This window comes from Pterocles gutturalis, unplaced genomic scaffold (genome assembly GCF_000699245.1).
Source record: "Pterocles gutturalis isolate BGI_N339 unplaced genomic scaffold, ASM69924v1 scaffold1382, whole genome shotgun sequence".
In the NCBI taxonomy this organism is placed as follows: Eukaryota; Metazoa; Chordata; class Aves; order Pterocliformes; family Pteroclidae; genus Pterocles; species Pterocles gutturalis.
Window position 1 is genome coordinate 97,437 of NW_010107628.1, and position 25,768 is coordinate 123,204.

The following is a 25,768-nucleotide window of genomic DNA, read 5'->3' on the forward strand; positions in this document are numbered from 1 at the left end:
AATTAATGATAATAATAATGAAATAATTTGTTTGAAGATATTAAAATTATTACACTGCATGAAAGAAATTATGGTCAGAGTGGACCTTGTCCTCCACCAAGCCCTGGTGCTGCCTCTCTTGAGCTTGTTCAATATGGTGAAAACACAAGTTCCTCCTGAGTAAAGCTGGATTTCCCAGCATCTTTGAAGTTAATCACAGGAACACGAGTCTTCTTTATCCTTTTCAAAAACAGCCTCACACAGAGTGTAAATGTAACTTATTAACACCTAAAGCCCCTATTACACTGCCAGAAAAATTGGAAGATTTTAGCATAAACATGAATCAAGCCAGCTCACATTTGCCAGATCAGTATTTAAATAATTTAATAATGATCTAAGCAGAAATCCTCTCTAGCTGCACTTCTTCAGGGCATAATTTCTTTCCAGCGTGTCTTTATTAGTGCCATATATATTATGTTTCCTCTGTTCCCCAAATATCTGGATACATAGTGATATAGACATATGCATGCAGTAATTTGCAATTCTGCTGGTGGTTTTATTATACCAGTTATTCCTTATATTCTAATATATTATTTCCCATCCTTTAACTATCAAATAAGTCTTTGCAAACCAGTAGAACTAAGATCTCAGCAACAGGATGAGCTACCCTTACATTAGTTGAGTCACAATGAAATATTAATATATGCGATTATATGCGTAATTAAAAATTACGTCACAGAACTTGAGACGGTAGCTCCTGACCAACAACAGGCATACAGTTACTCACTGTGGATCACTAGAAGGCTGTCTTCCAAATCATTATTTCAGCACTATGTTTTTGTACAGTGAGGTCACTAGCCCACTGGCAACAAGGCAACAGAAATCCTCTGCAGACCCTACTGATTAGCTCTAAGTAGTAAGAATTTTTTTCTATGTCCAGATCAGGTATTCTGCTGAAGAATATTTGCTCCTCAGTAAGTCAAAAAATCCTGAGTCTTAGGTATATGAATGTTTCTCGTGATTACAGAAACAGAGCACATCACAGGCTGGAGTGCAGGTAACCTTGTGAACCTACATGTGATGGTGCATTGCTGTTATCTCTGTTTTGGAGATAGAGAATGGAGCTCGTGGCGAGACTGTGAGGCAGGATGTTCTGTATTGTGTTCCCCAGTCTCAGTCCTGATCTCTGTCTGTTCAGAACCAAATGAGATCCCACCAATTTCCTTATTGCTTTACCTGCCTGGTTTCTTCTCCATGAGGACCAGCACAGGAAGGGAATATGGAAGGAGAGGGTGGAAGCAGCTGGCTGGGGAGCCCCCAAGCTCTCAGGGTATAAATACAACCAGAAAGACTAGGATTCATCTTGAGCACTGTGAAGACAAACTCTGCCAAGACCTAGGTTTGAAATTGCTCTTCCTGCACCTCACAGTAAATGTCACAATCTCCAAAAGGAGTCTGAAGAGGCTGCAAGGAAATTGCAGTGCCTTAAAAACTCCTTACAAAATGGCTCAGATGATAACAAGTGCATCTATGAGGAAACAGCACCTCAAAGAACTGGGAGGACATGCCAGGTAGATCTCATCCTCTTTCTAGTTTCTCATGCCAGGCATCTGCTTCTCAACCTTTTCTTTAACTTACAAATTCTTATGACTTTCCCTAGGAATTTTCATGCCCCCGTAGAAAAGTAATTTCATTTGAATGCAGTATAACCTCTCTGATTCTTCTTTCTTTATTTTACGAAGTCACACCTCAAAAGTAGCCTGTGCACTGCAACTTGAAAGCAATGGTAAGCTAGGCATCCTACAGATGACCTAAAATCTGCAATCTCTTGTAATGTATTACCTCTTGCAATGCATTCCTCCCTTAGACACCATGGCTGCTTCTTCCACAGATGAGACAGGAAGAATCAGGGTCAGCAGCCATGGATAATAGTTAGGTTGGAGTATCCAGTATTTTCTTGATGGTAGACTGCATAGTAGTTGCAATATTCATTCACAGTGATTTGAACAAAGATTATTATGGAGGCCTAAATATCCATAGCCTGCACAGATGTCAGGAGAAGACCAGTGTCAGTACCTGAAGACAGGACCCAGCATCTATCAAGACCAGATCCTTAAAACAGTTCCTGAGGCACTTGTCTCCACCTTAATCAGCAATTAGCCACACATTAGATACTGCACAAGACACTGTTGCTGGGCAGTGTGGTCATCAGCAGATCTGTCTGTGGTTTAAAGGCAAGGATCAGCCATGAATCCAGAAACAGCACAAGTCTTATGTGCCATAGAAGTCCCTACAAAGTCCGTGTTCTCAGTAACCACAACAGCGCTCACACCTGAAGCATAGTTATCTACAGCTCTGTCCTCCTGACCTGTTGGAGCGGGCACCCTCTGCAACCTTTGAGATCCCAGGGGGATGTTGGCCCACCCCATGATCTTTAACAACAGCAGTGGGAGTTATTACAGGTGCAAGTGATAAGCTCACCTCTCCATTAGCACCTTGCCCTTCTCCTCCATCCTCATAAAAACAAACAAGAAGGAAACCTGGGCTTTTTGAAAGCTTTAAGCACTATTTGTAAAGTGAGTTGGGAACCCTAAGCTCTTCTGAGAACCAGAAAAGTACCACAATTGAACAAATCGCCTCTGTGCTAAGGTCTTGGTCTTCATCTTTTCAAAATTAGATTTGTTTCAGTTGAGGTCGGTTTAGTCTTAATTTGTATTCATGCTGGTGATATGTCCCATGCCAAGGGTATGTGTGGGGACAACAGTCATTCTTCATGGTCTGATTCTTTACAAGATGTAAAGGGTCCAGTTCACTGTACAGTGATGTCTGTGGGGTGTCGGGATGGACTGAGCAAGGATCAGTGCATCAGGCTTTGCAGAGGGTCTCTAGAGAGCCATAAACTTCCAGATCCTGAAATTCCAGTCTGAATCTTTCAGGTGGAGCCTGTATAGCTAGTAAATTAAAACCTGCGTTTGTTCTCAGGCAGGTGGAAAACCTGCAATCTCTCTATCTAGCTTTAAAGGATCCTTAAAAACATCTCATTACAACGATGTTGCTATGACATCTATCATCTCTTAGGCAGCCCAAGATTTTCCTATTAACAGCATATTAGTTAGCCTCAAATGAACTCAGTAACTGTATAGCAAGCCATATATGCATGATGTGACTAATGCAGCTTTGCTGAGCGTCTTCTGTAGTTTTGGGGCTCTCTTGGATTCAAGTGCTACTGAAACCTGAGATGCAATTGGTATGTTTTGGTGCATTTTTCAAATTTAGCCATCAGTATACGAACTAGACTCCCTAAGTTCCATCACCACTGGAGTTGAAGGCTCGGTTCAGCTGTTTATGTGTACAGATCTAGCAGTGTCCAAGACATCTTACTGGGTGTCAGATATCATGCAAGACCTACAGGACCCTCATGATCTCCTGGAGGTCCAGCTGAAGGCCAGGGTGGTACCCTTGGGCACCTCCAGCAGCACTGGGCACCCACTCCACTTATCAGTACTGTCAGCGTGGTTTAGGGCAGGACTCATTCAACCAAACTGGGTTATCCATCTTCAGATGAAAGGGATCACTCCATTGACTGGAAAGAGCTGAGCTTGCCTAGTTGTGATGATAACACCAAAGTAGATACCTGCATTAAAAAACTGCATCTCCCCTTGGAACTAGCTGAGCCAAATCCCACCCCAGGATTACTCATGCGAGTTTAAGTTTTAGGGAACTAAACAGAATACAACTGCATCTCCCCTTGGAACTAGGTGAGCCAAATCCCATCCCAGGATTACTCATGCAAGTTTAAGTTTTAGGGAACTAAACAGAATCATTCAAATGTCCACGAGATGTCACCACCTCTTCATAGAAATTTCCAAATGGAAATATTCATAGGCCGGGGAAAAAAAACAACCGTTAATGAGCAGTTTCAGCTCTTCTAAGCACTGCATACATAACCAACTTTATATATATGTAAGTATATAAATGTAATATCGATTCCACAATAGGGTTTTTTCTGCACACATATTGCATATAATACAATACTAGAAATATATATTCTATAATATAAATTAAAACAAAATGAGCTAAAAGGGCCCCTGCACACATATTGCATATAATACAATAGTATAAATATATATTCTATAATGTAAATTAAAACAAAATGAGCTAAAAGGGCCTGGGTTTTGTGGTTTCTCCACTTTTCCTAGAAAAACATAAAGATAATTTTAGTGTTAAAAGCTAAGGTTTCTGAGTATGACTTTTTGCCAGTATGTTTTGCTTTCAGGAAGAATGCTTTTGTTCTAGAAGAGAATGTTTTCTATAAAAAATAAAAGACAGAGGAAGAAGGCTGTCCTTCTCCTTTTGATAGCCTCTAAGTCACAGCTGGGAGATCAGGTCCTCCAACATCCTGCATAGAAATACATAAAATAAGAGAAAAGGAACATGTACTCTAAGTCTGAGAACTCAAACCAATTCTAATCATCATGGAAAGCAGCTTTTACATGTTACCACTGTCTGATCCCTGTCTTGAGATTTACTGAAATACATTCTCCATATTTTTCTTTTCCAGAGAAGCACATCTGACTGGGGGTATGTTGGAGATCTGGTGAGTTTTTTTCTTCCCCTGTGGAAAAGAATACCAAACACAGTGATTTTCTAGTTAACCATTTTTTGGAAATCAATCCTTTTGTTTGTCCAGTTCCTTGTTTTTACCGCTGGTTGGATATTAACCTATTTTCTTTAAAGAGAGCACTGTTTGCATAATACTGTTTATACAACTGCTCTTGGAAGGAGAAGGGTATGGCAAATATGAAGAAATAAGCACCAAAAGTGATTAGACAAAGACAATATCTTAATATGCCTATTTAATACTGTTCTCTCACTGCCATGTTTTAACCATTTACAAGACTAGGTCAGTAACCAATGCTTCAGACCTCCTTTATTTAGAACTTTTACTGAAAATGTAAGCTCTGTCCTCCTTGGTATATGATGTGGAAGATTAATGCATACCCTGCTATGCTGGATTGCACCAACAGAATCATTCCAAGGACTGGTTGCATGGTCAAAAGCAAGGAAAACATTCCAGCTTAATAAATTCCCCCCTTTCAGCTGAAGTGTTATAATGAACTGTATTCACATGAGTATCCTGCCACAATTGCCAGGTAAAATATGGACGAGTCTTGAACTTGGGTTCATGTGCCATTTGGCTGCCATATTTTAACGAACAGCAGTTGAAAAAAAGTCACTGAGACTATAAAAGGGGTTGACATTGCCCTCTAGGGCACATTTTCTAGCTGTGTCCCCAGTTTATAGAGTAATTTTGTCAATTACAGGTGGAGGATGATGACAAGATAGGTCTTTACAGCTACAAAGTTCAATCCACGATAACATCACGGCTGGCCAACACAATGATCCAAGCCAAAATGGTGAATAACGCAAAACGACCCCAGCAGATCGTGTTTGATGTACAAGTCCCCAAAGGAGCTTTTATTGACAACTTTACTATGTAAGTAGTGCGCAGACATCAGCGTTGTGCTCTGGCAGCACAATGTGGTGGCAGAATGTGTTGGGAGGGAGGTATTCATAAAAGCAAAACACCTCTTCTTATTTTCCAGGTTCAGTGTCATTTTAGCAGGTTTTCTCAAAGAAAAAAAAGCTCACATCATCATACTGTCTGTCTGTCCATCTCTTCCTCTCCAGTAATTATTGGGCTATTGGCCAATGTTGACAAAACTTGGCAAAAGAACAGAAGTCTCAGATAGACTAAGCTCCTACGTGTCTTGTGCAAGTTGACAGCAGATCAAAGGAGACAGAGAGACCCAAATTAGAGCGAGAAAAAAACCAGTGTGGTTCAGTATCCATTCAGAGAGGCAGCAGCCAGCTTGCTGGTCAGGAGACAGGTCCTGATCCGTGTTCCAAAACAGCCATGACATGAGGAACTGCGTGCCCTGCCCAAAGACTGGGGAAACTGTGAAGGAGGTGGGCAAGAGCAGATCCTCCTCAAAGTACAACAGTGCTGGCTACTTGAAATAAAAACACAAGTCAAGAAAAAGATACAGACCTACTGGAAACCAGACTTCATTACTTTGGGGTTAAATAAGAGCCTTATTATTTTATTTCCCACCAGCTTAGGTTTCACTGATGTTTTTCTAAACTAAAGAAACAATCATCAGTTGCAAAGTTGTTTCTTTTGCCAGCTGACTGTGCTTCTCTCTCCTAGGGATATCAATGGTATAACATTTACCAGCAGAATTCGGGAAAAATCTGAAGCCAGAAAAATGTACTCTCAAGCAAAAGCCAAAGGCAAAGCTGCTGGAATAGTAAGGTATAAAGAGTTTGGCATATGGATATCATACTGACCTTATTCACAGGAGAACTGGGATGACCCATCGCAGGATGACCTAGATGAAGGGGAACCCTGGATATAAAAATGGTTTGGAGAGGAAGTTTTGCTTACTTAAAGCAACTCCGATATTTAATTGTCAAGGATTTAATTTGTGTTCCTGCTTTCAGCTTGATAAACCATATTGTGCTAACAGACAACTGCAGTTCCCTGGTATAAGTCACAGTTAGAGTCAGACCTAGCAAATGCATAGTTCTAAACCAAAATGCAAAGCAGCTCTCTTTCCTCTTGAATTTTCTCAAAATAACCCCACAGCTGACTTTTCAGGAGCAATGCCTTGGATATGGAAAACTTCAAAACTGAAGTGAATGTACCCCCAGGGATGAGGATCCAGTTTGAGCTTCACTACCATGAAATGATTCGAAGGAAACTGAGCTCCTACGAGCACATCATCTCTGTGAGGCCAGGACGCTTGGCAAAGCACATGGAGGTAAAGTAGAGCTGGTGTGTGTAGGCAGCATCCCACAGGTGAATCCTCACCAAGAAAGCAGCCAAGGTTCCTGTGAGCCCCACAGCAGGGCACTTCATCTACAGCTCCTTCCTTTTAAATGGGCTTGGTACAAATAGCCTCAAGGTCACTGTGTAGACCAGCATGAGAAACTTCAAATCAAGAGCTATGTAGCTATATGAGTGGGGATCAAATGTGTCCTGCCTCCGTTTGTACTAACACAGTTGGGCATCTCCTGGATTGTGGCTGGCTCACATCAGAACCACTTGGGCAAACAAGCTTTGGCCTATATATACCCTTGTGTAAACCTGCCTTGGCTGAAGGAAAACAAACAATATTTGTAATTTATTTAGAACAGGGCTTTTCACAATAATCTCAGCTTCATGAGATAGTGTCCCATGAGAGCAGATGTTCACTGAATGACAGTCCATTCATGACGGGCTGCCAGAAGATGATTTGTCTTATTCTTACCCTCTTTCTTATACACATTCAAAGGCATCCTCTGTCATCCATCAACAGACAGGGGAGGGGATACAGGGCTAGCTGGACATTTCCATCTGGCCATTCTCATGTTCCTGTTTCATAAATGTCATCTTCAGCTCTCCATGGCTTCAGCACAAGCTGTATATGAAAGTTGGTTGCTCACATTTCCTTGATGCAGGCTGTGATCTGCTTCAAGCTATCCAAAGGCCTCTGCTAATCTTACTGGAAAGGATGCCACGTCCTGTCTTCTAGTAGTCTTACTAACTAGTCAGAAACACAGCCAGAAAAAGCTTTTATATCAGACTGACAGGATAAACCCTTTATTTACCAAATCACCTTGGCCGTCCAATTAAAAGGGAAAATACTCTCTGTCCTGTGAACGGCATGAGTAGAGAGGAAGAGAACTCATCAAGTATGAGAACTCATCATCCTCCTGGCCTCCTAATCCAAAGCAACACTTAGGCAATCATTTCACGCTTCTTTCGTGCTTTCAGCATCAACAGTGGTATCACCCTTGCCTCCTATCCCACCACTTCCCCCAAGAAGAATGAACATTTCCACCAAGTTCTTTCTATTCTTTGTGCATTATTTTCTTTCTATCATGGTCTATTTTCAGCATTGCATGGATCCCCACCACGAATGAGACTAGGTCTACTGGAGAATTCATAAGGTCCTGGTACAAGACTGGCACTGCTTCATACTAAATGTCCTCCCTTCCTGCCTTTAGGTGGATGTCCGCATTATTGAGCCACAGGGAATTCGCTATGTGCACGTTCCTAATTCACTCGGCGATCATTTTGATGGAATCACCACCATCTCCAAGGGAGAAAAAAAGGTAACAGTCACAGGCTGGAAATAGGATGAAAACTTCAGTTTTCACACTGATTCCTATGCAGTCATGGCATTTTTTCATACCTGCTGGCAGCACGCAAAAAAAAAAAAAAAAAAAAAAAGGGTCTTCATTATTGATACCTAAATGTAGGTATAAGATGCTCAAATACTACAGTGACAGCGGTATAGAAATAGCGTGTAGTCTGTCTATCTTTGCTCAAAGCTTTTAATTTGTAATTCTGAAAGTGCAATGCACTGAGACTGCTGGATGTAAAAAAGGTAGGTAATGAATATCAAGTGGAATAATCAATCTGGAATAGCTCCACAATCTCAGTTTCAACTGAGAACATCTGCATAGTGACTTACTTTAGGAATGCTCTTTTCCTTAAAATCTTTACCCTAGCTTTCTCCAGCATAGCTGTGTATAAGTAAACACTCCAACAGTAAAGAAATTTCCCTTGAGAAACTTCAAGCAGTGACTCTGGGAGAGTACAACTCTTCTTAGTCTTACACAGACATCTAACACAGAGTATGTGAATCAGGCCCAAGTCTATACAACTATAATTATATATATCAGGCAGTATTGTTTCTCAATATCCAGGCTCAGCTTTATGTCTCATTCACTGACATTCCTAGTTTAGCAAATTATGTAGTGTAAATAGATAACCTCTGACCAAGTTCAATCATGAATTTGAAGGCAAGTAAGTGCATGTTCCTATAATTATAATATAATATAATATGATATATATGATTCGTAATAATTCAGAATCCCATTCAGCTGTTATTATTCTGCTCATGCCAATTATGTGGAGGTGTTGTTTGTTGCTATTATTACACTTCACTGTCATGGCAGTATTCTTAATAGCATATGTAACTAGGATACAGCAAAATATTGCCAATATTAAGATCATCTCAAGTAGTCTTGTTCATAACATTAATGCAGAGAGAGTTCTCACATGTTCCACAGAGCTTACATTGCAAGGAAGGTCCTGCACAAGCACTAGACTCTGAGTGTACAGGAAATCTTGTCGCTGTATATATATATTATGTCTTCTCTTCTTGGGAAATTTCAAGTTATTTAGTCAAAGCAGATAAATAATACCATAAAGCCTGCATGTGTACTCAATTTACAGACAAATTGCAAACTCTTGCTTGTTTGGGAAAAAATCAATTAAAAAGCTATTTTTAAAAGTTGATAAAATGATGGATAGTTTCAACTAGGAAAACGTTAAATGAGCAAACACATTAGTTACCAGAAATGGTTTGCATGGCTCTAATTGAAATATTTGGTGCTGTAGCTACTGGACACCATGTTTGTGTCACAGTTGCTACTAGTGAACCAACATATCCTGGCAAATCTTAGTGCTGTTTTCCTTTTGAAGTGACAAAGTCCTCTTTCTGCTTGAACTAAGTGTACAAATAAAGACATAAGAAAAGTGTTCAGTGAAATAAGATATTTCATAAACAGTTGAACTCTTTTTGTTTCAATGATCCACCTTTCACACAACATCTGATTGACCGATGATCACTTCTCATTTCAAGGCTCATGTTTCTTTCAAGCCAACGATGGCTCAACAGCGAAAATGCCCCACGTGCTCGTCCACAGCAGTAGATGGAAATTTTGTGGTGCAATATGATGTGAACAGAGAAAGCACAGGTGGAGAACTGGAAGTAAGTGTTGCTGTTTAACCAAGACAGAAGATCTGTCAATACAAGAATTGCTGTCATTAAGCAAACTGTGCTAAACTTCATCTTTCAGGAGAATAAGCATGAGAAAGAGCTCTGTATCCAGCTGAAAGAACAGAGAGATTTTAAGTGGATTTGTTTAATTTATGACTAAGACATGGTCCTACATACAGTCAGGAGCAGATTCCTGTCTTGTCCAAAAGCCACTATCTTTTATACCTAGCAGCACTCTGCTGATTTAATGTTGAATCAGAGGACAGAGTCATTGGACGTTGTAGCAATATATCTCAAGGAGACAACCAGAACATCACTATTTTTATGTTAACATGAAGCAGAGTTATAGTTTTGAATTATTACAGACAGAAGCGCCTTTTTTTAAAGCATTTTTCATTCCTCCTTATGCTAGTGCATGGCAGTTGTCTGAGAACCAGGCTCTGCTGTCCTTGATAAAAAGTGACTACAGAGTATAAATGGTGTAAGGCTGCAAATACAGACACGTGCAAAGCTGAAAGTTAGGTTTGGCCCATAAAAAAGAATAACATTTTCTGTTCTGCTATTGTCTTGAGTTTTCTGACGTCTTTACCATAGCTCACTTCACTGAGAATTTTTTTATTTAATTTTGCAGATTTTTAATGGCTATTTTATTCACTTCTTTGCTCCGGAAAATCTTGATCCTCTGCCCAAAAATATTTTATTTGTTATAGATGTCAGTGGCTCAATGTGGGGACTGAAAATGAAACAAGTAAGTGTTTGACCTCTATTGGAAAATGAAACTCCTGCCAACTTTTCCCATGTGCCTTACCATACAATTCTGCAGTAGACTGGCACTCAAAATTGCCAGCTAAGTGGAATTACTCCTTCAAAGGTCTCACTGAATTTTGAGAATATTTAGTGAATCAAAGACTTCATGATTTTACTCTTTATTTGTAATGCTCCTTCCACATTGTAAGAAAGACGTGATGCCATCAGAATACAGATTTTAGCTCTAAATTAAAATTTCAGTTGACAGATTACAAAACATTTTGCAAAGACTGTGACCACTTTTTTTTTCTCTAATCTCCTCTACTGAATCCTTGGAAAGTCTCAGTGGGGATTCTACATCCCTGCTTTCAAAAAGTTGTGGACAAATTGTTGACAGCCCACTGAAGAGCAGTAAGAATTGTTTAGACAACATAACCTGTGGGGGGAGAGGAAATGCAAAAAATAGGATGTTTTAGTCTGCAAAAGAAAAGACTTGGAAAGACATAATCAGCCTCCAAATGCACAAACAATTGTTCTAAAAAGGAAACTCATCAACTGACATTCGTGCCCACCCAGGGTAGAATAAGATGGAATCAGGCGAATTTACAGCAGGAGAGATCAGAAAAAGCTGAATTGCTGAGAGGGGAGTTCAGGAGATTGTACATCAATGTGTCACAGAAGATTTTTAAGAGCTGGCTAGACAAACATTTGTCAGGGACAATCTAAGTATATTTGAATTTGCTTCAGAGTACAGCACTAAAGCTTGGCAGATTGCTTCCTTGGGGAAATCAATGCTGCAAAACTGGGATACAGGCTAATTGTAACTTGTTTAAATCACACATCTTCAGACAGATGTTACCCAGCCTGCAATGACAAGCAATTCCTCTCTCCTGAACCACCATGTCTCATGAACTGCTTCTCTCTCTCACCTCACTCTGTGTTAGCAGGAGTTAAGCAAGGATGGGTTGAGTCACATGGGTTTGTTCTTGCTAATTGCATTTTCCCTGTGTTTCTTTGGAGAAAAGTTCAACTTTAAGCAAGAAGTACTAAAAAGGAGATATTTGGATAGCAGATGCTATTTTGTATTCCAGTGCTCATGTTCTTATTCATCAGAGGCATCTGTTTGCTTGTAGTCACAAGTTAAGAAGATGCTTTCAGCAACATGAAGCATAAATTTATCTTCTCTTATATTTCTTCTTCTCAGACCATCGAGGCCATGAAGGCAATATTGAGCGAGCTCCGTGCTGCTGATCAGTTCTCCCTTATCGACTTCAACCACAATGTCCGATGTTGGAGAGATAATCTAGTCTCAGCCACCCCAGCACAGGTTGAAGATGCTAAGAAGTACATCCAGACAATCCATCCCAACGGGGGTATGAGGTTTTGATTGCAAGATGCTCATGGAAGTTAGATATCAGATGAATGGGTATCTCAGACAACTTTCAGCTTGGCAGAGTATTCCTAAAAAAAAGTCTGATTCCCACGATGGGAAAAGCAAGAATTCCAGTTTATTTTGTTAGGGGATGGGATGGCATTTCCTTCTACTGAATTAACTACAGCAGATAGAACATAGACCATAGAACTGCCTTTAATCTGTAGGTCCTACCTCCAGCCTCACAGATTCATTTTCATTTTTTAGTCTATTTGTACAGAAAGGGCTCATAATCATTTTAATCCATCACTCTCTGAAGTGTGATTCTGGTTTAGCTGTTCAGTTATTTGTACACTAGTAGTGTGTAGAGGCTCTTCCCAACATCAGAGCCTTCTGGTGCTGTGGCACCTTCATTCCCAGAAACTTTCACTGGTAACACATAAGGTAGGCTCAACACAAAGTTATAGACTTGTCCAAGATCATCAGTGAGCTGGGAATAGGACAGCTGGGTATACAAGTACCTCATTAGCCTGACTTTGTTACCCCAAATGAAATAACAGACAAGCTAAGGGATTTGCTCCCATCCAGCAAAGCCAGTTTGCAATGCAGCATTTTGTTATCCTGTCTCTTGAGCTGCTAAGGTTTTTCTTTCTTGACAAACAAATTACCTATTTTCTGACTGCTCAGCCTTCTTACTCCTATTCCTCTCATACTAATTTCTTACTCAGTCCCTCCAGTGCCACAAGCCAGACCTTTAGACAGGGTGAGTAAACATACACCTCTTATTTTCCAGTCCAAGGCTGGCTGTTTCTGGCTGGTGCAAAAAAAAAATTATTCTTCTCTCATTCAAACATCTGCCCACAAACCCACTACTTCTTCCCATAGCAAATAATTCCCAACACCACAAATGGTCCCACTGGAATTAGTGAGGGGGATGGAGGGGAGAAGGTGGAGGTGACAGCCTGGGATGAAAAAAGTTATCAACATCTAGTCCCTTAATGGAATTTAGTGCAAAACACATATGTAGGTGTGTATACAGATGTGTATAAATTCATATAAATAAGTAATAATGTATTTCAGCATCATGGTAAGAAAAAAGCAACATGCTGATGAACAAATTCAGATGGATTACAGACTATTTCCACTTACAGAGATTTACATCCTGACTAATTTTGGTGATTTCAGTAAATAGTATAACTACAGTTATCTATCATGTCTAACATAATGACCCACATGTAACACATTTCTGCTTCTATTTCTTTAGGGAACAGAGTGATAGCAAATGTTCTGTAAGCATTACAGAGGAGGGGTTTTGCTGCCTTAATCTCAGGTCTTGTCCATGCTGATTAATCCCACTAGAATCTCAGAACTGATCTGGATTTGACAAGACCCTCGACAAGAATCAAACTTGTTTTCTTCATTGTGTCTTTGACAGGCACAAATATCAATGAAGCTCTTCTCCGAGCCACATTCATCCTGAACGAAGCCCAAAGCTTAGGCATGTTGGACCCTAACTCAGTCTCAATGATCGTATTGGTGTCTGATGGAGACCCGACAGTAGGTAAGGATCCTACTTGAGGTGAGAAGAAAGGCCAGTGGGATTAGCCTGAGAAAAGCATGCAACATGTAGACACTTTGACAGTAAGTAAAAAAAATTCTGTCCCCTTTCTTCCAATGCCTGTGCTGCTCTTTTGCCAAGTAGTATAGGTGCCATGGGGCTTTGAACAGAAGCTTTCAAAAAATGAGCAGATTATGTTATGCAAGTTATGTACTTCTTGCACTAAGAGAGATGCACAAATCCTGTAGGAGAGGTAATCACAACAACCACTGAAAAAATTTCCTCTTCCAATGAGCTTAGCCCGCATAGATCTATGCAGTCCCAAGTGTAACACCAAAATCAGGAAAATAAAGTAGAAAGTAAATTAATTTAGACTGGATTTGGTACAGGTCAAAAGCAATAAATTACTGCAAGATGCCAGCCCAGAAGAGGCTGGCATTAGAAACAAGTCTGAAGAAAAAGTCAGTCCCAGTGGCGGCAGAGAATATCTTAAGCACATGAAATGAAGTAAAACCTTTACAGACATCTTAGTCTACAGAGCTTGAAGCAGTAATTCTGGGAGAAGTCTAGATGTGTTACAATTAGAAACTCCCCAGGAAGTTAATAAGAGCCCTGGATATACAAAGAATATACATCAGATACCAAAAAAAGAGTTCAAAGGAATCATCTTCCATGGAAAAAATTTGTTAATCTCCATCCAGGAGAAGCTCACATATCACTGTAGGCACTGCACAATGGAGATCTGACATCTGAGCTAGTTGTCTAGATTTCCCTTATATTAAGAGAGAACCAGGGACACTGGACGTTGATGGAGACTTCCTCCGTTGCTCAGATGGATGTCACCCTTTGTGTGTCTCCAAGGTGAGCTAAAGCTGACAACGATCCAGAAGAACGTGAAGCAGAGCATAAAGGATGAATTCTCTCTCTTCTGCCTTGGAATTGGGTTTGATGTAGATTACGATTTCCTGCAGAGAATCGCAACTGACAACCGTGGCATGGCCCAGAGGATTTTTGGAAACCAGGAGACTTCTGCCCAAATGAAGGTGTGTTTCTGGCCCATTGCCTCTGAAACTGAGGGTCCAGTTTTGTTCACAGCTGTGGAGCTGGGTAACTCCGCTAAGAAGAGTAGAGTTACTGTAGGTTCATAGAGGAGGTCACAAAAAGCATTATTTCTTCTGGAGAGTCCTGCAAGATGACAATCATGCATTAGCTAATGTGCTCCTAGTTACAATTTTTATAGTATCTATAATATATACTTTACTGCTCTGTGTAGGATATATACTCTATAAAACAGTTCTAACCATAAAAAAAAAAATTCTGAATTAAAATTAAGGCCTGAATTTTAATTCTGAATTAAAATTAAGGCCAGACCACTTCAGCACTAACAAAAGACCTAAATATAAATGGTAAATGCTAATCCAAAGTTTACCAGTGTAAGAAAAAGTTCAGTTCTAGGAGCCTATGGTTCCAAATCCATGAGCAGCAACTGCTGATGAACAAAAACTTACATCCTTATTCTGTTTCTGTTGATTGGTTTCATCCCTTAGGTAGGCTTCTCACATTTCTTCCTCCCCAACACAGGTGTGATAGACACACCCAGGTATGCCAGGACACCCTGCATGGTGTTCTGCCAAACAGAGCAGCTCTGAGAGTGCAGCCCCTTGATATGAGACAGCCACCACCGATAGCGTCATATAGAATCATAGAATCATATAATCACAGAATGGTTTGGGTTGCAAGGGATCTTAAATCTCATCGAGTTCCAACCCCCCTGGTATGGGGTATGGTATGGGTACCTCTTTTCCCTCTGTGGTCCCGTATGCTAAACCCAGGTATGCACACCTCCCAGTTCACATCAGCCACGTACAACAGGGTCAGAAAAAAGTAGACAGTCTACAGCACAGAAGGGAATACAAGTGAGATCTAGGTCTAGTTTTTGGCAAGAATTAGGTGGGAAGCAGCTGTGTATCTTAGTACCCAAGAGCTGACCAACCCAATACTAGATTCAGGCTCATATCATAGAATCATAGAATGGTTAGGGTTGGAAAGGACCATATGCACCTGTGTTCAAGCCTTTTAGGTCTAGGAAGAACACAGCCCATGGGCTTCTGACCATCCTTTGACTTTATAGAATCATGGAATGGTTTGGGTTGGAAGGGACCGTAAAGATCATCGAGTTCCATCCCCCTGCCATGGGCAGGGACACCTCCCACTAGCCCAGGTTGCTCAAAGCCTCATCCAGCCTGGCCTTGAACCCCTCCAGGGATGGGGCATCCACAGCTTCTCTGGGCAACCTGGGCCACTGCCTCACCACCCTCACAGTAAAGACTTCCACAAGACTTGGGCAGGATCTTCTTGCTGTACCCTCTTACTAGTGTTCTAAGGTCTAAGTATAAAGGTGTCTGCATCTTCTGGGACAATGAATGTCCCACTTGCCCATTAGGTCTCCAGTTTTTGTCACCTGCTATCCTTTCAGTAAGAGTGGTACATGCGCTGCTTCAGGTACAACAGACTCACTTCTCTGTCTCCTTCCATCTCAGAATTTCTACAACCAGGTCTCCACCCCACTCTTGAAGAAGATTCAGTTCAACTACCCCCAGGAGTCAGTGTCAGATGTCACCCAGAGCAGCTTCCACAACTACTTTGGTGGCTCTGAGATAGTAGTGGCTGGGAAGGTCGACACAGAAAACCTGCAGCACTTGGAAAGCATCGTCACAGCAACAGCAGTGAGTGCTGGGGTTTGGGCTGGTTCCTTTACTCATGTGCACAGTGTCTTTGCTGGAGGTTATTGCCAGTGGAGTGTTTTGTCCACTTGGGTTCCAGGTGGGAACATGGGGAAATTCACAGGGGGTTTGTCCAACAGTGTTTCACAACAGCTTCGAGTAGAGCCATGAATGGTCACTACCTGCATCATGATGCCTGCTAGAGTAACTTCCTTCTAAGAAATGTACCATACAAAATCCAGTTACAAACCAGAGTGACTATGGAGTCCTTCACGCTTCGTGAAGGTGCAGTGGAGGTCCTCTAGGGTAGTTCCTTTCACAGCTAAAACTCCCACTGTTGGAGAGTTCCAGCTGGTGGGTCTACAGTGTGTCAAGTCCTAGCACTGTCCTTTTATGCTCTGCCTTGTGGCACGTGTGATGAGACTTTCCCCATGTTTCAGGGCTGGTCTTCCCAGTGGAGTGGGATGCGGTAGGAATACTACACCCAGATCCTTCTTTCTGAGGAGGAACCAAAATATCCACATTCTTTCAGGGCTTAGGAGTTGCCATTTGTTGTTTGCCAGGAAAATCAAACATGTTCAATACTCTTTCCGGCAAAAATGCAGTGCAGTCCAAGGGTCTGTGGGTCTGCTTTCTGTGGGAGACGGTAGAATTTTGTTCCTGTTCCTCAGTAAGAATTGGATGTGAAAAAGCCTGAGGGGAGGATAACACAGCTCTGTTAAGAGCCTCCTCTTTTGTCATGTGGCAGCAACCTCTTTGGCTATTGCTGATAGCTCCTTTGCCTATTTTAATCCACTGTTGACAAAAATGTCTTTAAGAAAAGATCCTCTTGTCACAGCTCCCCTCCCAAAGCAGTCAGACCAACAGTGATGAGAATTTCTGATCTAGAAATGACCATGGGCAGAGACAGAGTGGGTCTTCAATGCCAGACATGCTAAGAGGGGAACTCAAAGCCACTGCATCCTCCTGGCTCACCCTCTGTTATCTTCCTCTCCCATTGATGGCATAGGCTAATGCAGAGCTCGTTATGGAAACTCTGCGAGATGTTGAAGAACTGGATGGCTTCATGAAGAAAGACAAATACGCAGATCCTGATTTCACTAGGAAGCTGTGGGCCTATTTGACTGTCAACCAGATGCTGGCAGAGAGGTGAGGAGAAATGTGGTCTGTGTGGGAGGGAAGTGAAGCTTGAGAGCTATCTGGTCTTCCCCAAGAAGAAGGGAAGAAGAAGGCTGGTCTTCCCACAGCCATGAGGCTGCTCACAGGGTTTCAAATGGGTAAGGTGATCAAAGTAAAGGTAGGTGATATCTTCAGTCACATTCCTCGTATTTTTAGCACTCACAGATATCAGGGAATATTTGGGAGCAGTTAATTAGAGGAATAAGGGTCACAGAGACCTGACTGGGGGCCTGAGTGAATTAAATGAATGGGAGATTTGCCTTATGGAGACTGAGTACAGTCTATGGAGATGTTCAGGATGGATCCCCCCTTGAATCAGAAAGAGGTCTCCTGCTGAGACCAGGAGAAGGACTGGGCTTCTTTGAGTCCAGGCCAAAGCCCACAGAAGCCAAGAACAGTATTATAGAGAGTGCATTCATCCAGGCCCTCAGCCTTTCCTTCTTCTTGCAACACCTCCCAGTTTGTCTCTCTGACTGTTCTGTGGAGGCATTGCCATGGCAGCTGCCCTGTAGAGCTGCTAACCATGCCTTCTGTTTTGTTTTCCACCCAGAAACACAGCCCCCACTGCAGCTTTGAAGAGGAACATCACCAAATCCATCCTACAGATGTCTCTTGACCATCATATTGTTACCCCCTTCACAGCCATGCTGATAGAGAATCCCGAAAAGGATGAGATAATGCTGGCAGACCAGCCCAAAGACCCCAGAAGGGGCTGTTGCCAAGGTCGGTGTCTCAGTTTGTCTTATGCTACCTCTCATTTTGGCTTTTTTCTTCTTGTGTTGGAAGAACAACTCTGTTCATTTTTCACTCTGGGTGTTTGTGCTTATAGCCCGTATTTTCAGCGAAAGCTAATCAAATCTTCAGCCACTCTGAGAGCATCCCATTACACAACTGCTGTTTGGAGCCACTGGCTTCAGCGAGGGCTGAATGCCCCAACATCACAATGACGAGGTTTCCAATAAGCCTAGAATGTCACAGATTGAACGTCTCCTTCCTGGGACACATGTGACTAGTTCCCTGCACTGAAGCTGTAGTGACAGGATGAAGAGTAACAGTTTTAAACTGAAAGAGAGTAGATTTAGATTAGATGTTAGAAAGAAATTATTTATTGTGAGGGTGGTGAGGCACTGGAACAGGTTGCCCAGAGAAGCTGTGGATGCCCCATCCCTGGAGGGGTTCAAGGCCAGGCTGGATGAGGCTTTGAGCAACCTGGGCTAGTGGGAGGTGTCCCTGCCCATGGCAGGGGGTTGGAACTCGATGATCTTTAAGGCCCCGTCCAACCCAAACTATTCTATGATTCTATTATAATTGACTAAACTGTATCTTATTTCCACTTTTAAGCCTTGGAAACTTCCTAAGACTGTTAGCAATCAGCCACAAGCCTACATGTAATCTGAGCTGTCTTAGCAACAGGGAGCTCCTCATTAACTAAACTTCTAGATTTCTCCTTTAAATCCATTACTTCAATACATGTTCCAAGGTCCTTGCTACAGCAACCTTATGTTTGGCCAAATGAGGCGAGGTTGGCTTGTTCTGGCATTATATGGCAGAGTCAGTCTCAAAGCAACAGCTGTTGATATCCGTGGGTGTCTAGCAGATCCAAAGTCATCCCTGAACAGCCAGGTGCTTCCAATGAAATTTATCAGCAGCTATTTTGTGCTCTCACCAGTCAATGATTTGAAAAAGCACAACAGTTGCTGTCAGAAAAACACTGCCAGTGCCATGCACTGGAAGCACTGAAAGTAGAAGATCAACTCCTTGACCAACGGAGTCTGGTAATTTAAAAACCTATTAAGAAATGGGAACGTTTACAATTGGTTGTGAAGGAAAGAAGCAACGTACATTACACCAACAGACAACATTATCCATCTGGCATTTTGCACTGGAAGTGATTGTGACTTTGCTGAAACTCCAAGCGTGTGTCCTGCATGCTCAGTTCTCATGCTCCTGGATAACTATAACAATGTCCTGATGCTGGCTCAAAGGAATGGGGTTCTTACGTCTGTCAATTGTTACTTTTAGGTTAATTTATTTTTCTTCTCAATTTTGAAGTCTGCAGCTGAGACCCAAAGAGAAATTAAATAGTTCCTATTTATACTGCGTACTACAACTCACGACTACCAAACAGTTCAGCACAGAAATAGCACATATTGCATTCATTATACGTGGCACCCGCTGACTAATTCAGACCATAATTATCTTGATTTAGATGATGCAGAGGACTTAAGTGATTTTTATATAGGTTCTTGTGTCTTTGTGTTTGATAGAATAGTCAAAACATAACAGCACTGAAATCAGGGTCAAGGCATCGGTGGGTTTCGGGGACAGTGGGACACGACCCTTCAACCTTAGCAAAGGACAGAGCTTATAAAATAATACCAAAGTAAATCTGTGCTTAGGATTGGGCTGCACTAAAAAGTTTGCAAATAGAAGGCATAGAATGGGTAATCTGAAATATATTTTTTTGTCTGTCCATCCTTACACAATTCTCATCAGAGCTGCACTGTCTGTCTTTGTAGACAGAGACCGTTTTCCACTGAAATTACTCACTTTTCAAAGGATTAACTAATTGTTGTCCCCAGCTCCCTTTTCCCCTTACTCCTCTTCAGAGCAGGACCAGCAGATGAGAATATGTGCCCTGCTTCAGCTATGTCACTTTCTCCTGCCTCTATCATGACAGAGAGACCTCTAGCAGAAGGGGACATGTTAGGGGATCCTAATTAAAACACTTGCACTTATTTGCAAGCTTTATGCATGTGGGTCATCCTAGCGCATGCAGAAAGATTCCTGCCTTTTCTCAGGCACCCCAAACTAAGGACCCAAGTCAGCAAAGCTTTTACCACATGCTAAATTTGTAAAATTCAGCTTTTTATTTGGCAAAACACTTAAGCCCTTGCATTGGGGCTTTGCTAAATTAGGACCTATTCACATGAGTAAGAGTTAAAAAGTCAGACTCCATTTTTCACCAATGGTTTATGGTTACCTCAACTGCCCTGATAAGTCATATTCCTCTGGTGGAAACACTGGAGGAAATCCATCCTTCATTACACAAATCTGTCTGTTGTAAAGAGTGTTGCACTTGCTTTACATTGGTACAATGCCATCAGGCTCTGATCTACTGCACTTTAAAAATTGCACTATTAAATACATCAGCACTGACAAAAACCTAATGATGACTGTCCTTTAACAGGTACTCTAGGATTAACTCCAAACGCACCCAATAATAACAAAGGCATCCCATCCTGGGCCAATGTCACAGCTGTACCAGTCAGCTTCATGCCTGAGCAAAGGAGCCCTCCTGTGTCTTCTCTGAGCATAAACAGAGGTAAAAGCTACAGTATTTCTCTGCAAAGAAGCACCAGACAGCAACACTCATCACCCAATAAACAAATAAAGGCGATATAACCAAGTTATTGGGCACTTTGGGAGTTTCAGCTTCTGTGACAAGATGCTGAGCTCTGTAATGATGGAGAAGTCTATCAGTCATCCTAATTTTTCTTGTTGAATTTTCTGAATTGCTCTAAAAGCTGTATCTTCATTTAGTGGCTAGTCCACAGGAGAACAAATGAACTGCTGTGAGTAGCTGATGAAGCTACTTCACTGCTTTCACAGAGGACATCAATGTCCTCGATACAGTCCCCGCTGAAGGGCTAAGCAGGGCACAATCCTGTGCCTCCCAAATCACAACCACCTCCATCAATTTTTTGCAAATCCACCTTGGACACTCCAAGGATTAAGCTTTTCTTTATAAAATACTGAGTCATTTTGTCTTTGAATAGATGAACCTCTAACAATATCCTCTAAGTTACAAGCAATGAGACTAATTTAGATCCTAACAGGATCTCAGTGACCCCATCTTCTGCTGCCTGCTTCCCCGAGGCTGAGGCTGCTCACTGAGCTTACGTTCGGCTTCTCTGCAGCAGCAAAGCTAATGTAAAGTTACTGCCATTAGAAGTGACAGATGAATGCTCTGTGGTAGATAAAAATCTCTGAATGCACTGATGACCGATGGATGCTGTTAATGCTTGGGCCTTTGCCACAGTTTAGTGCCTGCTTAAACAAACCAGCTGTGAGAACCATCGCCTGTAAAAACCGTGTAACTACAATAACTCTGGGAGCGTGCCTGTGTGCAGATGTGTGTAATTAGGTAGCTACCAAAGAAAGAGCTGTCAAACTCCCTCTCAGAATAGCTCAAGGGTTAATTTAAGACTTTGGATAGTCAAGAAACTGCTTGGAAAAGAAGGTGAGCAGGGGAAAGTTACCTGTCCATCTTATACATGGAAAATTATGGAATTGGAAATTATTTTTGTTCCTGGAAATGTTGGTCAGAACAGGCCTCGGCATCAAGCTGAGGAAGATCAAGCAGCTGGTGAGAATAAGGAAAAATGATTGAGGTCTATGTTCAAGAGATTCAATATTTTTTACTGTGAGGGTGATGAGACACTGGCACAGAGAAGCTGTGGATGCTCCATCCCTGGAGGGGTTCAAGGCCAGGCTGGATGAGGCTTTGAGCAACCTGGGCTAGTGGGAGGTGTCCCTGCCCATGGCAGGGGGGCTGGAACTCAATGACCTTTAAGGTCCTTTCCAACCCAAACCGTTCTATCATTCTATGATTCTATTAATTTATTTAAAAGATTAAATGTACTCAAAAGATTCAAGACATTCAAAAGCTCCATCACCCCTTGGAAGGTATCCATCGTTTCCTCTAAAAACATTCCCGGTCAAGGGTCAAGGATTTGTCTAGTGCACAGGAAGAGTTAAATACTTCCAAAAGAAGATGAACACCAGTGGGTGAATGCAAGCTGGCCTGGCTACCCCCATAGGCAACGCTGAGCCCAGGGATGTCCCTGAATGTTGACAGGGAGATGCTAACCACCACCAAACCCGCAAAAGCTGGGCAGTGCTTGAGACTGGAGGCAGCTATCTTCAGTGACAGGTGCAGGTGTTTCATTTGAGGCAAATTTTAAAGAATGTATGGCTTTCAGAGGAGCCCAATCCCACCAGGATGTTAAACGCGGTGAGAACAAGTCCTGGACTGTATTCCTGAGGGCAGTGGGTAGGCAGGATGTATCTACCAAACATCAGTATGGTGGTATGGACTTGTAACGTGTCTGAGAGCTTCTCAGTTTGAGAGAGTGTTGTCCTGGGAGTGTGTCACTTCTAGAAACAGGCAACAGCTGAGCATGGGAGGGGTTGAATATTAGTTTTGAAGAGGTGTCACCCAAGTCCTGCTTTCTGTGCCTTAGGTCCTTTCCTGGATCTAGGCCTCAAAGATACATCCCTGCTCTCTGGTGTCCAGGTGGGTTCTTGGCCTCACCTGAAGGCTGGCTGCCATCACAAAAAAAAGTAAAGCTTAGCTTCTAGAACTCCAGGTTGATCCTATGGCACCCTAGTGTGCAGCTGACCAGTTAAACCAGTAGTTCGCTGTAATTGGCAGTGCTCCTCAAGCCATGTCATGTCCTTTCCTTAAACGGGGGAAGTATATGAAGAGAAAGTGTCTGAGGGATTTTTGTGAGGAGGATCTGAGAACTTCCTTAGCTCCTGCAGGGTGGAAAGGGATCTCCTCCTACTCTGAGGAGTCCCAAACAGTGCTTCAAAATTCTCTGAAGAAAGTGTCTCAGTCTTTGTGCCCCTTACCTCTAGGGCAGGTACTGGCCTGCTTCTCACGCCTGTTTCTTTTCTATATTTCAGTCGACAATGACCCACATTTCATCATACACCTGCCCAAGAGCCAAAGGAACATCTGCTTCAACATCAACTCAGAGCCTGGAAAGATCCTAAATTTGTTTTCTGACCCTGGTACTGGTAAGGGAAGAAAACATGATGTATTTTACAGCACACTTTTCTTCTCTCAGGTCTGAAAGGTGTTCAGAGGGAGCAGTCTATAGGGAAGACTACGTGCTAAAAGGAGTGTGGCCAGCAGGTTGAGGAAAGTGGTTATTTCCCTCCACATCTGGAGCACTGTGCCCAGTTTGAGGCTTGCCAGTACGAGAAAGATGGTGACAAACTGGAACAAATTCAGTGGTGGCTACCAAGATGACCATGGGGCTGGAGCACAGGACATATAGGGAGATGCTGAGACAGCTGGGTTTGGTCAATCTTAATAAAACAAGACCCATGGGGAATCTTGTTGCTGTCTACACCCATCTAATCAGAAGGTAAAGATGGAACCTGACACATCTCCAAGATGCATAGCTAAAGGACAAGAGGCAACAGAAACAAGTTGAAACAGGTGAAATTCAGAGTAGGAGTGAGCTACTAGGAAAAACTTTTTCACCATGAGGATGGCCACATGTTTCTGCTGATCCCATGGTACTCCCTGCTGAGATCAGAACTCCGAGTCTCTAGGTGGTTCTCCAAGATTTAGGCAACATCTGTTTTTCTGCTCTTCACAGGAGTTGCAGTCAATGGGCAGCTCGTTGGGGCCAAGAAAATGGAGAATAAGAAACTCAACACATACTTTGGCAAAATTGGTTTTTATTTCAAAAATAAAGGTCTGAAAGTGGAGATCACCACAGAAACGATAACACTGAAAGATGGATCTTATGGCATCACGCTGACATGGTCTGACACAGGCCACATCATTCGGAAACAGTAAGTTTGCTGTCTGCCCTACAGAAAACATTGTCAAGACAGCATTGGACTGAGCCAGCTATGGGTGGGATCCAGGCCACAGGGTGCTTACACATCATAGAATCACAGAATGGTTTGGGTTGGAAGGGACCTCAAAGATCATCAAGTTCCACCCCCCTGCCATGAGCAGGGACACCTTCCACTAGCCCAGGTTGCCCAAAGCCTCATCCAGCCTGGCCTTGAACCCCTCCAGGGATGGGGCATCCACAGCTGCTCTGGGCAACCTGGGCCACTGCCTCACCACCCTCACAGGAAAAAATTTCTTCCTAATATCTCATCTAAATCTACCGGCATTGAGCTTAAAACTGTTACCCCTTGTCCTGTCGTGACACTTCCTGATAAAGAGTCCCTCCCCATCTCTCCTGTAGGCCCCTTTCAGCACTGGAAGGTGCTTGAAGGTCTCCCCGGAGCCTTCTCTTCTCTGGGCTAAACAACCCCATATGGATCTTAGATAGATGTCTGAGTTCTCGTTAACGTTAATTAAATTAGGCAGCAGGGCCAAGAGAGCGATTCAGTTGACCGGACATGAGTAGAAGGACCTGAATTCCTCTCCCTACTGCCGACTGCATTGGCTGAGACCAGGATTCAGTTGCCTAAACACAATGTTATTTGAGATACCTTAGGGTTCCCGACATGATGGGAGACATGACTCACAACATCCAGGAGAGCTTCACCTGCAGATTAACAGCCAGCAACCATGTTGGACACCCTGCAGCACTAGACACCTGTTTAGGCAACGGGGTCACTTCCAAAATCTCCATTCATTGTAGTGAGAGCTTAAATTTGTAGGGCAAGATTTGGTTTCCTGAACAAGGGTGTGAAGTGTCTATTAGGCACAGTCCTGCCAGACCTCTGGGTACCACTCCCAAGGCTGTGGGTTTCTGATGGATCCTCTGTCACATCTGCCAGCCCCATGCCATTGCTCTGGATGCCCAAGAGCATCTCAAGGGGCCTGAGAAACCATGTGTGGGCAGCTGAACTGAGTCTTTCCTTGGGTTCATCTCTGCTAGGCTTCTCATCTCTGTGAAGAAAGAGAACAACGTTACTATCACCGTGGGTGAGGAGATGTCCTTCATGGTTTTGCTACATCGTGTGTGGAAGAATCATCCAGTTAATGTCGACTTCCTGGGAATCTACATTCCCCCTGAAAACCAGTTCTCTCCTGCAGCCCACGGGCTGATCGGTAAGGGCTGTGGGTCAGGTGGTGGGAAGAGCTAGACACGAGGAAGGGCTTTTGGTAGATCTTTGAGCGAATTAGGTGGTGTCAGTGTCCTGATGAGGAAGGTGTGAAAATTGCTCAAATAGAAAATGGGGGAGATTCCTGTAACGTCCCAGAAGCTCCAAGGACATTGTAGAACATCAGGGACCACAAGATTATTCCTCATCCAGGCTGGGGAGGGTGTTTTCAAAAGTGTCCTGACTAGCCTTGGTGACACTGTGATGGGGCTTTCCCAGCCTGGCCAATCTGTGGGTTGAAAATAAAAAGACTGAAACCTTCTCAAAGGTTTCAAACCTTCTCAAAGATCTCAAACCCCTCAAACCTTCTTTCTGAGAAGACTTCTGTGCAAATATTGGTCACTCAGCTCTCCCCTGAATTAAGGCCCTTTTCTGGCAATGGTATAAAACCAAAACGAGGGCTCTGTTCATAGGGAAAATCAGTTCTCCAAGTCCTGGACCTACCCAAGGCTCCTTTTAAAATGGGGGAACACTGAGCAGCAGAGCTTGTTTTCCCAAACATTCT

General features: G+C 42.6%; 1 protein-coding gene across 1 annotated transcript in view; it reads left to right on the forward strand.

The window, feature by feature from the left end:
• The window catches only part of ITIH2 (inter-alpha-trypsin inhibitor heavy chain 2), a 29,581-nt gene that overhangs the window by 2,594 nt on the left and 1,219 nt on the right, over positions 1-25,768 (forward strand). The window contains exons 3-19 of the mRNA XM_010088163.1: positions 4,541-4,576; positions 5,304-5,476; positions 6,191-6,295; positions 6,641-6,803; positions 8,032-8,139; positions 9,678-9,806; positions 10,447-10,563; positions 11,767-11,935; positions 13,370-13,495; positions 14,354-14,535; positions 16,033-16,218; positions 17,225-17,364; positions 17,945-18,117; positions 20,585-20,719; positions 23,086-23,199; positions 23,790-23,988; positions 25,038-25,210. Of these exons, the coding sequence (XP_010086465.1) occupies positions 4,541-4,576; positions 5,304-5,476; positions 6,191-6,295; positions 6,641-6,803; positions 8,032-8,139; positions 9,678-9,806; positions 10,447-10,563; positions 11,767-11,935; positions 13,370-13,495; positions 14,354-14,535; positions 16,033-16,218; positions 17,225-17,364; positions 17,945-18,117; positions 20,585-20,719; positions 23,086-23,199; positions 23,790-23,988; positions 25,038-25,210 (2,428 nt within the window). The remainder of the gene's footprint in view (positions 1-4,540; positions 4,577-5,303; positions 5,477-6,190; positions 6,296-6,640; positions 6,804-8,031; positions 8,140-9,677; positions 9,807-10,446; positions 10,564-11,766; positions 11,936-13,369; positions 13,496-14,353; positions 14,536-16,032; positions 16,219-17,224; positions 17,365-17,944; positions 18,118-20,584; positions 20,720-23,085; positions 23,200-23,789; positions 23,989-25,037; positions 25,211-25,768) is intronic.